Raw genomic sequence first — 13,965 nt, 5'->3', positions numbered from 1 at the left:
ACATGTTTCTTATATTAGTCATGTCATGGAATTTAAGCTACTAAGCTATAATTATGGTGTCTCTCAGGATCTCAACCTTTGTCTGTATTCACAGATTTTAATACTTCTTTCTGTTACCCTCTATTCACCAGATCTCTTAATTCTTTAAAATTGACTTTCTTGAAATCCAATCCTTATGTGTCACAGAACCAGATGATCCAGTTTTCCTTTTTGGCAGTAACCCTATGAAGCTCTGCCCATTGCAGAGCTCAGCGAAAGACCTAGAGCTCTCAAGACTCCTCTGCTGGAAAAGCATGTAGGAAGACTTGCATCTTATCTGGGCTTTTACATGAGATAGCATTCCAACCTCTGATCTCAACTTGATGATTTTATAATATAAGGGAATAATAGGAACATGTTTGTGAGGAATTTAAATTAATGGTTCCAAGGCATTTTTGAGATTTGGCATGCTAGTAAAACATAATATTGTATTATTTCATACAATGAAAACTACAAATATGAATAACAAGGTCTGTACTAGCACAAGTAATTCTTTCCAATGTCATCTTCTACCACGTGTACAATGCTTCCTTTGAAATTATTAGCAATTTTTAACGTAGAGTAGAAATATCATGCTAAATAACTGATCAAAAGTAAGAATGTGTAAAGAGTAATTAAAATAGAGGCCAAACCCTGCTGTGATATCAGCTTGCCTCCCATGCCCGATTGTGGAATCTTTGTTCCCACTTAGTGCCTCAGCCTAGTCCCTGAATTTCCTTTCCTTGTAGTAATATGGGTAAAGTTGTATAGGTAATAAGGAGATAACAATGCTCCTTACTTTACCTACAGGGTTGTTGTGAAGCAGCACTTAGTATCAGGGTCAGAAAAGCCATTTCATACACTATAAAGGCAGTAATAATCAGTGAACTCAGATAGTTCTTAGAACTTAAAAAGAAAGAGGTCAAAATTAAGAGAATACAATTGTAAGCCTAATGAGATTGTTGAGATAGCAGTTGTCAACTGGAAGGTCAGAAATATTAAAAATAGGAAATTAAAAGTTATCACAAAACAGCAATATTAAAAGATACTAAGCTACTTGTAAAAACAAAAGTAATTAAAAACAAGACAGTAAGGGCCCTGGCCGGTTGGCTCAGCGGTAGAGCGTCGGCCTGGCGTGCGGGGGACCCGGGTTCGATTCCCGGCCAGGGCACATAGGAGAAGCGCCCATTTGCTTCTCCACCCCCTCCCCCTCCTTCCTCTCTGTCTCTCTCTTCCCCTCCCGCAGCCAAAGCTCCATTGGAGCAAAGATGGCCCCGGGCGCTGGGGATGGCTCCTTGGCCTCTGCCCCAGGCGCTAGAGTGGCTCTGGTCGCGGCAGAGCGACGCCCCGGAGGGGCAGAGCATTGCCCCCTGGTGGGCAGAGCATCGCCCCTGGTGGGCGTGCCGGGTGGATCCGGTCGGGCGCATGCGGGAGTCTGTCTGACTGTCTCTCCCCGTTTCCAGCTTCAAAAAAGAAAAGAAAAGAAAAAAAAAAGAATAAAAACAGACAGTAAGTTTTTAAAAGGTGCTAGGATGCAACTAATATGAAGTGGTTAATTACATCTGAATTTCGGAGTGATTTTTTTAATATCATTTACCAATCTGAAGTTAAGTACTGAAGTTGCAGAACTATGACTATAAAAATGTAAATAGGCACTCCCACAGTAATGTGATTTTGTCATACATGTTGTAGTACAAAGACTTATACAAATTTAATGAAGTGGCTAACAATTCTGTACTTCATTTTTTAGCATACGGCGACATCAAGAAAGAAGAGCAATTATGACACCCATTTTAACAGATTTTTCTGTCCGAATAACTGGAGCACCTGCCATCATTTTCACCAAAATAACTTCTCCAGAAAATTTGCATACAGAGGTTAGAAGTTAATTTAGGTCTCATTTTATTCTAAATAATGGAGCAGCTCCTCTTTGTACGTTAGGGGTTTTCATATTTGTTCAGTACAGAAAATATCAAATCAGCTTGTTAATAAGTTATTGTTGCAGCTATTATTGAGTGCTCTCTAGTACTTTTCCATCATTGCTTTTTATGTAATAGCTCATTTAATCCTTATAATAATCCTATTTGCTTGTCCTACTATCTTCATTTTATAGCTGGTAAAGCTGGAACAGAAAACGGCTAAACCAAATCACTGGTCCAATTTTCACAAGTAATAAATAGCCGAGCATGATGTGAACCCAACTGCTCTAACTCCAGACTATGCACAGCCTGTATAACCTTTTTCTAATGAAAACAAAAATAATACTAACTGATAACTTAGAATTCTCACATGGATTACCTTCCATAGAGAGTTTGACTTGGATTATCTTATTTAGTTTTTACAACATCCTTATGGGATAGTTATTTTATGGATGAGGAAACTGAGAGCAAAAGAGATTAAGTTACTTGACCCATGATATTAGCCAATTAATTAATGGTGGATCCAGGTTTCAAGTCTCTATGCACTATGTATTAGTGCATCCATGCCTAGAGTAGAAATGTAATACTAATGTGACTCATCATAACTTAAAAAAGCCTCTCTTGGAACAAATATTTCAAAACTTTATATGGAACCAAAAAGACCCTGAGTAGTCTCAACAATCTTGAGAAACAAGAGTAAAGTTGGAGGTATCACACTACCTAATGTCAAACTATACTATAATCAAAACAGCATGGTATTGACACAAGAACAGAAATATAAATCAATGGAATAGAATAAAGAGCACAGAAATAAGCCAATGCCTTTATGATCAATTAATATTTAACAAAGGAAGCAAGAACATACAGTGGGGTAAAGACAGTCTCTTTAAGGATGTTGGAAACATTAGATAGATGCAAAAACTGAAACTGGACCCACTTACACCATACACAAGAATAAACTCAAAATGGGTTTTAAAGACTTAAATGTGAGACCTGAAACCATAGAACTCCTAGAAGGAAACATACAGAGTAAACTCTCTGACATATCTCTTAGCAATATATTTTCTGATGTATCTCCTTTGTTACAAAGGAAACAAAAGAAAAAATAAACAAATGGGACCACAGCAAACTGAAAAGTTTTGCACAGCAAAGGAAACCATCACCAATCTAAAAGACAACCCACTGAATGGAAGAGCATATTTGCCAATGGTACACTGATAATGGGTTAATATCCAAAATGAATAAGGAACTCATACAACTCAACACCAAAAACAATCCTATTAGAAAATGAGCAGAGGGCCTGAATTGACACTTCTCCCAAGAGGACATACATATGTCCAATAGCCATATGAAAAAATGCTCAACACCACTAGTAATCAGAGAAATGCAAATTAAAAATGCAATGAAATATCACCTCACATCTGACAGAATGACTGTCATCAGTAATCAACAAATAACAAGTACTGGCGAGGATGTGGAGTAAAGGGAACCTTCATGCACTGTTGGTGGGAATGCAGACTGGTGCAGCCACAAAAATTAAAAATGGAACTGCCTTTGACACAGTGAACCACTTCTGGATATATATCCAAATAAATCCAAGACACTAATTCAAAAGAATGTATGGGTTTGTAAGTTCTTTACGTTATTTACAATAGCTAGGTTATGGAAGCAGCCCAAGTGCCCATCAATAGATGAGTGGATAAAAAAGCTGTAGTATATGTATGCAATGGTATTACTCAGCTATAAAAAAATAATGAAATCTTACCACTTGTAACTAACTATATGTTGAGACCTAGGGGGTATCATGCTAAGTGAAATAAATCAGTTAGAGAAAGACAGATACCATATGATTTCACTTATATGTGGAATCCAAATAACAAAATAAACTAAACAAAATTGAAACAGACTCGTAAATACAGAGAACAGACTGTTGATTGCCAGAGGGTAGAGGCTGTTGAAGGAATGGGTTAAGAAAGGTGAATGGTTTAAGAAGTGCAAATTTGGTTATCACAAAACAGTCAAGGGGATGTAAAGTACAGCATAGAGAATATAGTCAATAATACCGTGATGACTGTGTATGGTGCCAGGTAGGTACTAGAAATATCAGGGAGAGCACTTTGTGAAGTCTAAAATTATATGACCACTGTGTTGTACACCGGAAACTAATACAAAATAATATTGAGGGTAAACCATAATAGAAAACGTTCTTCATATAAATTTATTATACTAAAAACTTTTTAAACTTTTTGATCAGTTACAGGCAGTTGTTATGAAAAGTTCAGAAAAATTAGGTACAAATTAAATATAGTAATTTAATAACTTGACATTCCTTCTCCAAATTTTTTAAAAATATTTTTGTATTTTATCTTATTTGATATTTATGATAACTATATAGGGAAAATTAGGTTAGGCGTGATATCTTATATATCCACAGAAGTTATATAAAAATCAAATCTAATATCTTATAGTTACTTAGTAACACAATTGTTTAAAATACATGAGTATATTTTTATTCATCATTACTTGAGCAATAAAATAGGAATTTTAACTGTAATGAGTAAACAGAGTGAACTTGTGAGGAAAACAATTTTTAACCAAAAAAAAAAAAAAGATAATCATTTTTGACATGTAATCATTTTCGACATGCTGTTCTTTATGACTTTATTAAAACCTGCTCTAAGCTGTTTAGTTTGTATCTGGACCAGTCATAAGTCTTCTTAAATCCATTCCCTTGGATGACACTATTATGGAGAAGGTTTGTAAGACGTTTCCAAGCATTTGAACATTGTCCACATGTACTTCATGACAAGAGGCAGGACTTCTGCTTGTTAAGTGAAGCTTCTGGATTTTTTTTCATTTCTGTTCTCCTTCTCTGAATGGTTTTCCAGCAATGAATGTTCAAGTGACTCAGTTATGCAGAACAGCACCAGTTAAGTAGTGGACATCTACCTAATGCTGCCAAGATTTCAGCAGTTTTGAAGAAGTTAAATTAATTAGTCTAGCTATTATTGGCTGCAGCACTGTATTTTGTTATAAATCATTTGGAATGTATCCTTTGGAGAATACTCAGGCCATACCACTTGTGATTGTAATTGCCTGCCTGCAATTGCCTGTTTACATCTGTCTGCTCAACCAGATTGTAACCTCCTGAAGAGCAGGTTACCCTGCAAGGCCAGCCTTCTTTGTGATATTCCTAGCACTCCAGTCTAGTGCAGGGTAATTAGGCGATGCTCAGTAAATATTTGTTGATTTGAATAAATGAGCAGGGCTGTGCAAAAGACTGACTTATGTCATCACTTATTGAAACAATGACAGAGAAGTGAAAAGCCAAATGTATATGAAATGCTGAAAAATTCTTATTGTTAATTTGTTGCCATATAACTAGCACACAGCCTGGCACACAGCAGGCACACATAAATGTTTATTAAATTTATCCATTAAACTGCTGAGTGGCTGTGCTTACCATTTCTGCTATTCTCATTAATAAATGAACTTGAGTCCCAGGAGAATTCAGCAATGTAGTAAAGGTCAAATAAGTAAGAATGATAAATTATCATCTAATGGCTATCATGTTTCTTTATCTGTATTCAACCTTTTTTTTTTCCTTCAGGAGATTTTAGTGTGTGGCCATTCCTTGGAAGTGAATATAACCACAAACCTGGATTTCTTCCTAAGTGTGGCTCAAGTTCAACTCTTACATCAGTTAATAGTAGCAAATGTGACTGGACTAGAACCATCAAGCAAGGCCACGGAGGTAAGTATTACCTGATTTTGATTAGGCGTGTTGCATTTGTGCCAACTTTACATTCATAATAGGAAAAGTAAATTAAATGCATTCTGCTAATTATTCTGTACATAATTTTATTCAAAATGTGGTCATAAATCATTTTGAATTGATATTCTTTACTTTTGAAATTTGTTTGGTCTCCTTTCCTATAATTTATCATGCATCTTTGCAAAATTGCTGTGACCTAGCCTCACAAAAGCCTGTGTTAAAACACATGATTTTATTACCCTGCTGCAGTTTTTAAAGCACAATACAAGAAACCTGGTATAGTTTTTACTTACTCAAGTACATTAAAGGGAAAGGGCCTCTTTTGGAAGAGAACTTTGTAGGCGTACTATGGGAATATCTTCAATAAATAACTTCTGAAGTGTTCGTTTCCCATGCTCAGTGAAGAATGGACACAATCATAAAAGTTGAATGTCTGCCTAGAATTTTAATTCTGATCTGGTGTGCATTGGAAGCCTGCATTGTAACCACAAAGCATGTCACCGTGAAACAAAGAAAGCTGCTTGTTAGATGCTTCTCAAGATATGTTTTCTTTGCTTTTGTTTCCATACTTATATGATCATATCTGTGCTTAGAGTAAATCTTCTATAAAACTCAAGTGAAGAAACCGTTCATCTATGAAAAATACGTTATTTTTTCTCATGATTTATGCAGAAGGCTCTAAGTTCTATTTATTCAGAAGAAGGGAAGGAAGAGTTACTCACTGAGAGCCACTTGAGGCTCGGCAGTGTGCCTGGTGTGTCCATGTACGTTAGCTCATTATCTTCAAGCACTTGTCACATCCATCCTGGGAGGTGGAGAAGGGCACTGTCACCATTTTACAGAGCAGGCTCAGAGACAGGAGTGACCTACCTAATATTACCCACTTGGAGTGAATGGTGGATCTGAGATTTTAAGTTGGTGCTCTTTTCATTCTGCCACAGATCATATACTATATAACTTACCTTAGTGTTTCAGTCTTCTTTATTTAAAAAAATTTTAATGATAAAGCTTTTAACTGTCATAAATGGAGATTCGCTAACTACAGTAGGTCATTTTTTTTACCTCCTGTGATTTCTATCTGCCTAGTATCTTTTTAAAAAGGTTTATAAGCCATTTATCTCCTTATTTCTGAATAAACTGAATAGACTACCATCTCTTGATTTATGGACTTGAATATTACCCATTCACTCGCTGTTTGATGTATATGAGGATTCCCTTGCTTTTATACTTCCTTCCACTCTTCCATCTTCCCCATATTCTTAGGTCATATTTTTAAGTCAGTAAAAATTGTTTTCATTATAAGACCTATGAGAATATTGTTCGTTGCTTAATCAAGTACTGTGGTTATATTTCCTGTCTTTAAGCTCTTGTTTTTCCTGAAGTTAACAATTGCCAAAACTTTTTATTTGCTTAGATTTTTTTTCAAATCTCTACTTCTTTCTCTTCCTCTACCCTCAACTTCCACCAGTGATTCTATGTAATGCTCAGAAATTCAATTTTTCACACTTTGAAATATACGAAATAATGTCATCTCTGTTTTTTCCTTGGAACCATGTTCCAACAGTCTTCTTTCTGCCTCCTCCATTCTGAACTGTGATTCTCTAGACGTGCAGCACACTTGACACCAAGAGCCAGATGAGAGAAGGTTGATTTTTTAAGTTAATGTAAATAGAGAAATTATAGGATAACAACTTAAGTAAGGATTTTTTTCCCTAGGAATATAACTTAGTAAAATTGCCAATATTTTCATCCTACTATTCTAAAATAATAACTATCTCAGTCTCTGTACAGAAATAGTGTAATAATATAAAAAATATTGTAATAGGGTTAATTATATACTGCTCAAAAAATTTAGGGGATATTTCAAAATGAATATGAAGTGATAAAATATCCCCTAATTTTTGTGAGCAGTATATGTGCCTAATATACTTACTTGGGTGTTTGTATAGTTTGCTAGAAAATAAAATATAGTATGTTGGACTCTTTTGCTATGAACTATGATTTAATACATGCCATGTAGAGTGGTGGTGGATATTTTTTGGTATTATTATTATTATTATACTGTTTTATTATTACTATTTTAGATTGGAAATAATCTGCTTTGGAGTTGTGCTTTATTTGAGGATTGAAAATTCCTGTTTTTTAGTTGATGGCAAAAAAGTCTTACATGGCTCACTAGACCTGCCTAAAGATTGCTCGGAATAATTAGAACTAGGGACTGGAGAATGGAGATGAGGGGACGAGACTGTGAGTGGTAGTGTAGTAGCAGATATCAGTAGAACTTTAGATAAAATGAGGAAAATTGAGGCAAATTATACCCTGTGAACTCATGTGAGTGTAGGTTGGTTTGAAAGTAAGAACTGAAACTAGTATAAGAGAGAATTCTGATCTTCCGATCCATCCTGGTGTTCTGGTCTGTCTCAGTGCTTTCAATCTAAAGGTGAGCATGCCTGGGAAGGGCCATATTGGCAGTTACAAATTTCTATATTTAGAAAAGGAAATGAGAATTTCCAGTGATGTAGATATGGTGACTTTCCATCAGTGTTGCTATATTGAGTATTTCTTTCCCTCCAGAAGCACCTGAATTGACTACTTGTAACCGGCAATAAACATAAACTCCAATAAAATATGGATTCAGGCAGAGCCTTAAATGGACAAGAAGGCCTTTGAGGAAATACTGTAATATCTTACAATTTAGACCTGGAAAAGATATTAAGTATTTTTCTGCTTGGGGAAGGACTTTTTTTTTTCTTTTATTTGAATTTTATTGGTGTGAAACTGGTTAACATAATTATACAGTTTTCAGATGCTCAGTTCTACAGCACATCTCTGTTACTACATTCAACTATCACAACTGCCTCAATTTAGTAGACCTTATAAATGTTAAAAATTGTATCATTTTCTCCTGATAAACAAGCTTATACTTAGAAACATGTCATAGTTGTCTCATGGTAGACACTAAACCTCAAGAACATAATGAGAGTGTTATTTTCTAGTTATTCTAATGTTTATCTCATACAGATTTCTTGACCAACTATCCAGTGAATGCATTAAGGTTTCTTAAGGCACTGTTAAACTATCTGTCTTTGTCTTGGCCAGTATTCACTGAGGGCCAGATACAGTGGCTGTAGACTGAGAGAGGAATGAAAAATAAGTACATTGTGGCCCTTTCCCTCTCGCATTTTATAATCTGGCTGAGAAATAAAACATAGAGAAGTGAATTTATAACCAAGAACTCAGAGCAGTAAATGAAGTGACAAATATGCTCTATGAAAAAATAGTGCTATAAGAACTATTCAGAATTGGAAGAGAAGACTTTAGGCTGAGGTGGTCAGAGGTCTAGCTTCATGGAGAAGTTGGAATTGAATAGGCAGAAAAGCGTGACCTATTTATTTACTCAATAAATATTGAATCCTTCCTATAAGTGAAACACTATGATGGATGCTAGGGGGACAGCATTAAACCCAAAGAGATAAAGCTTCTGCTTTCTTATTTTAGTCTTTATATATTTAATGAGGGAGGTAGTCAATAATAAACAAATAATTGGAACCAGATATAATTTATATATAGATAGATAAATAAATGAATGAATCATAGATATAGATATGTGTCTATATAATTAGTTACACACACACACATATAACTAGTTGCATATATCAATTACATTTACTTTTCATGTGGTCACATCTCTCTTCAAAATAGGCTGAGAGAGGTAGTCTTTCTAATACATGGCCCTGTTTCCTGCTTAAAATCACTTTACTATGAAGGAAGGGGATAAAGAATATTAGGGTACAACTAACAGCACTGACCACAGAGACTTCAGGGTTACCTGGTAGCCAAAACTAAAATATTCCTCAGAAATCATTTTTGGCTTTTGTTAGTACTTTGAACATATTCTCCATGAGAACCTTAAGTTCTATACAACATAATACAGCAGAAATAACATTTGCTTGCAAATCATTCAGTGCTGCTATAGGGACAGGTATTGTTTTACCCAGTGCCTCTAACCCTCTTCATCTGATAATAGAACTCCCCTTCCTTTAGCTGACCTACATTTTCTTATTCTGTGTAGTTGTGATGGGAAGTCCCATATAGGGTAGACATGAGAGAGAGGCCTGGCCAATCATAGTACTCCCTCCCATGACCCAGTATGGACTCAGCTATGGGCACACTCCTCAGGTAAGGGCAATGTTTTATATGAAGACACTGAAAAGAACAAACTCTCTTTGCTATGAATCATTAAGTTTCATATGTCATATACTTTCTATGGCCATACCACACTCTTCTCCTTCACCACTGTCACATGAAGAAAACTTGTCTATAAAAAGGAGTTGAACTGATAGAAATAAGCAAAACTGAAAGGTAAAGAGAGAAATTAGACATCATCTGACTCAGTCGACACAGTTCCAGTCAGTGAGATATAGAGAGAGACGTGTTCCATTGATTTCTGGGAAAGTCTTTACTTTCTTCCTTTCCTGCTTGGAATAATGACAGTGGAAGTGACCGGCCATTTGTTACCATGTAATTACAAACATAAGGGTAAAAGCCACACACTAAAAATAGCAAAGGGAGTAGATAAAACGATCCTGAGATGATATGACATCATGAAGCCTCTGCAGCCAGCCTGGACTTTAGGTTCTGAGAAAATAAACAAATGGTTAAGCCACTAATATGTGGCTTTTTGTTACTTAGGCCAAACTCAGTCCTCACTGATACAGATACTTTCACAGTATTTTAAGGTGGAAATGATAAAACCCAAGTGAAGCACAACACAGATTTTGACACTGAATAAATGCACTATGAATTAATAAACAGATTGTTTAATTCATAGATATTCCTATTTCTGTTCACTGAAATAAAAAAGATAAGATGTATATAATATGCACTTCAAAAGAATTGGAAGAAGTCTCTTTCATGGAGACAGGTTGGGTACATTTGTGAAGGATTTTAAATCCTAGGCTCAAATGTTTTAAGTATGCAAGAGAGAGGAGTTGAAGTTAGTTGAACTAGAGAATGACTTCAACAGGTGTGCTTCAAAGCTCAGATCATTTTAGGCTGAACCTCTCAGATGAACTCCCACATTGATAATAGGTATATCTTGAAACATAAATATCATGGTTACATTTTTCTCTAATATAATAGAATGTATTATATTCAAAATAATATCAGATTATTTCAGTTAGGATTTGAAATATATAGCATGTAATATCAACCATTGTTTTCTACAGTTCTTCTTTTAAAAAAATGCAATTTTAAAATTAAAGAGAAGGCTGAGAGGACTAAGACCGCTCTGAGTTGTGTTCATTTGGCTGTAGTAATTACTCTCTTGTTCCTGAATAGCAAGTAATTATCTTATTAAGCCTACTTACAGAGGTAGTGTATGTAAGGAGTAACACATGCTCATTTTCAAATCAATGTTTTAGAGTAAATAAAACTTTTGTAGAAAAATAGAAACCATATTTTAGGGGCAAAGAATAGAACCACATCATTGAGGATCTGAAGATGGGGGTTCTTTGATCCACAACTACATATCCTGGAGAAGAATGAGAACAATTTATAACAATAATTGAGCGTTTCTTCCTTTGACTTTTCTCCTTCCTCCTCTGCCTCCTTCACCTCCCTCCCCTCCCCTTCCTCCTCCCCCTCCCCTCCCATTCCTCCCCCCCTCCCCCTCCTATCTTCTCCCGCTGCTCCTCCTCCTCCTCCTCCCTGTAACCACTTGGTTTTAGGCATTTCCTTAGCTCTTCTTTCCTTTCAGTCTCTGGTGATGACCCACTTGGTGACTTGTCCCATGCATGCTTGGTACCTGTTTTTATACTTTCTTTTTGATAGCCAAAAAGTATTTTTTAAGGAAAATTTCATTTATAAGGAGCTTATTTTAGCCATCATAAAATATGCAGTATTTAGTGTTTCCTCAAATTTCTAAAGTAATGGATATATCTACCAAAGTAAGGTTTTTATTTCTCCAGACTTTCTGCTATTATTTATTGTATTTGGCTTCTCTACAATTATCTAAAGAATTACAAACTACATAAAGCACTCTATCCTACTGTTGATGAAGCATGATAAAGTTACATTTTTTAAAATGTTGCAGTCAAGCTGGTTAGAGCAGGTACATCATCATCTTCAGTCAGCTCCTGTCTTTTTAAGACTATTAACGCCTTTCATCTGTTCTCCCCAGGCCTCCATCTGTTCTTCTGTTTCTTTTTTATTACAATAGCTTTATTAACTCAAAAAAAGTCACAGTGGCACTGTGCACTCAGGTACAGTCCTGTAAGTGCTCTCACATTGCCGGCCTCTGTTACACAGTCGTGTAGTCTACTTGCCATACTCAAGCACACTTTGGCACAGATTTCTTCATTTTCATCAATTCCTTAACTTGCTTCTCTTATGTAGCAAATCATATCCACCATATGTGTTTTTGTGAAAAGACTTTATCTTTGAGAACACTCCAAAAGTAGAAATCCATTGGGGTGAGGTCTGGTGATTGTGGTGGCCATTTCACTGGCCCTCATCGACCTGTTCACCTGTTGAGTAATTGCTCATGGAGAAGCTCACACTGTTACGGCACAGAGTGAGAGGTCTCCAACTTGTTGAAAGAAGCTATCTATTAATTGGACTGTTTCTTTTTATAATCCAATTAAGAAATGGGCTAAGGACTTGAATAGATACTTCTCCAAAGAGGACATACAGCTAGCCAATAGATATATGAAAAGATGTTCAATGTCAGTTATTATCAGAGAAATGCAAATTTTAAAACTACTTTGAGATAGCACCTCACATCTGACAGAATGGCTGTCAGTAAATCAACAAACAACAAGTGTTGGTGAGGATGTCGAGAACACGTGCACTGTTGGTGGGAATGCACATTTGTGTAGCCACTGTGGAAAGTAGTATGGAGTTATCTCAAAAAATTAAAAATGGAGCTCTGGCCAGCTGGCTCAGTGGTAGAACGTTGGCCCAGCGTGTGGAAGTCCTGGGTTCAATTCCCGGCCAGGGCACACAGGAGAAGCGCCCATCTGCTTCTCTGTCCTTCCCCCTCTACCTTCTCTCTATCTCTCTCTTCCCCTCCTGCAGCCAAGGTTCCACTAGAGCAAAGTTGGCCCAGGCGCTGAGGATGGTTCCATGGCCTCTGCCTCAAGAGCTAGAATGGCTCCTGTTGCAACAGAGCAATGGCCAAAATGGGCCGAGCATCGCCCCCTAGTCGGCATGCTGGGTGGATCCCAGTCAGGCACATGCAAAAGTCTGTCTTTCTGCCTCCCCACTTCTCACTTCAGAAAAACACAAAAAATAAAAAAAAATAAAAATGGAACTGCTTTATGAGCCAGCAGTTCCACTTCTGGGAATATTTCCAAAGAAACCCAAAACACTAATTCAAAAGAATATATACACTTCTGTATTCATTGCAATGATATTTACAAAGGCCAAGATTTGGAAGCAATCCAAGTGCCCATCAGTAGATGAATGGATCAAAAAGCTGTGGTACATTTATACAATGGAATACTACTCAACTGCAAAAAAAAAAAAAGAAAGAAATCTTACCTTTTGTGACAGCATGGGTGGACCTGGACAGTATTATACTAAGGGAAATAAGCCAGTCAGAAAAAGATAAGTACTGTATGATTTCACTTATATATGGAATCTAATGAACAAAATAATCTAACAAACAAAACAGAAGCAGACTCAAAAATACAGAGAACAGAGTGACAGCTGTCAGAGGCGAATTGGGATGGAGGCTGGTTGAAACAGGTGAAGGGATTAAGCAAAGGAAAAAAATCTCATAGACACAGACAAGAGGGACAAGCTGGTGGGGGCAGGTAGAAAAGAACAAAGAGTGGATAAATGATGATGGAAAGAGACTAGACTTGGGGGGTGAACACAGTATACAGATGAGGTGTTACAGAGTTGTACACCTGAAACCTACATAATGTCACCCCAATAAATTAACTTTTTAAAAAAAATCAGAAGGATGTCATAATTATCTTGCTGTGCCTGTAATTATGGTAAACCAGTGTTCCTCACCATGTTGAGATACAGGTTGTGTATCTCAACAGTTGTATGAAAAAAGATAGGCTAAATACCACTTTATACAAAAGACCTGCCGGGACTGTAATCCCCAACTGATAGAACTGTTCTATTGTTATGTGGGGATTGTCTCTGAGTAGTAGACACAGTTGTGCCAATTTATAGGACCTGAAAATTTTAAATGAGTTTCATTGGGCCACAGTTTTCTCATTGATGCCCTAGCCTTGT

The 13,965-nt window shown here is 36.4% G+C and overlaps 1 protein-coding gene across 4 annotated transcripts in view; it reads left to right on the top strand.

The window, feature by feature from the left end:
• The window catches only part of VPS13B (vacuolar protein sorting 13 homolog B), an 890,836-nt gene that overhangs the window by 568,559 nt on the left and 308,312 nt on the right, over nucleotides 1-13,965 (top strand). For all 4 annotated transcript variants that reach the window (XM_066265974.1, XM_066265971.1, XM_066265975.1 and 1 more), the window contains exons 32-33: nucleotides 1,769-1,895; nucleotides 5,548-5,691. In XM_066265974.1, coding sequence (XP_066122071.1) covers nucleotides 1,769-1,895; nucleotides 5,548-5,691 — 271 coding nt within the window. The remainder of the gene's footprint in view (nucleotides 1-1,768; nucleotides 1,896-5,547; nucleotides 5,692-13,965) is intronic.

This window comes from Saccopteryx bilineata, chromosome 3 (assembly GCF_036850765.1).
Source record: "Saccopteryx bilineata isolate mSacBil1 chromosome 3, mSacBil1_pri_phased_curated, whole genome shotgun sequence".
NCBI lineage: Eukaryota > Metazoa > Chordata > Mammalia > Chiroptera > Emballonuridae > Saccopteryx > Saccopteryx bilineata.
Note: the sequence above shows the minus strand (reverse complement) of the source record. Positions and strands in the feature narration are given on the sequence as shown.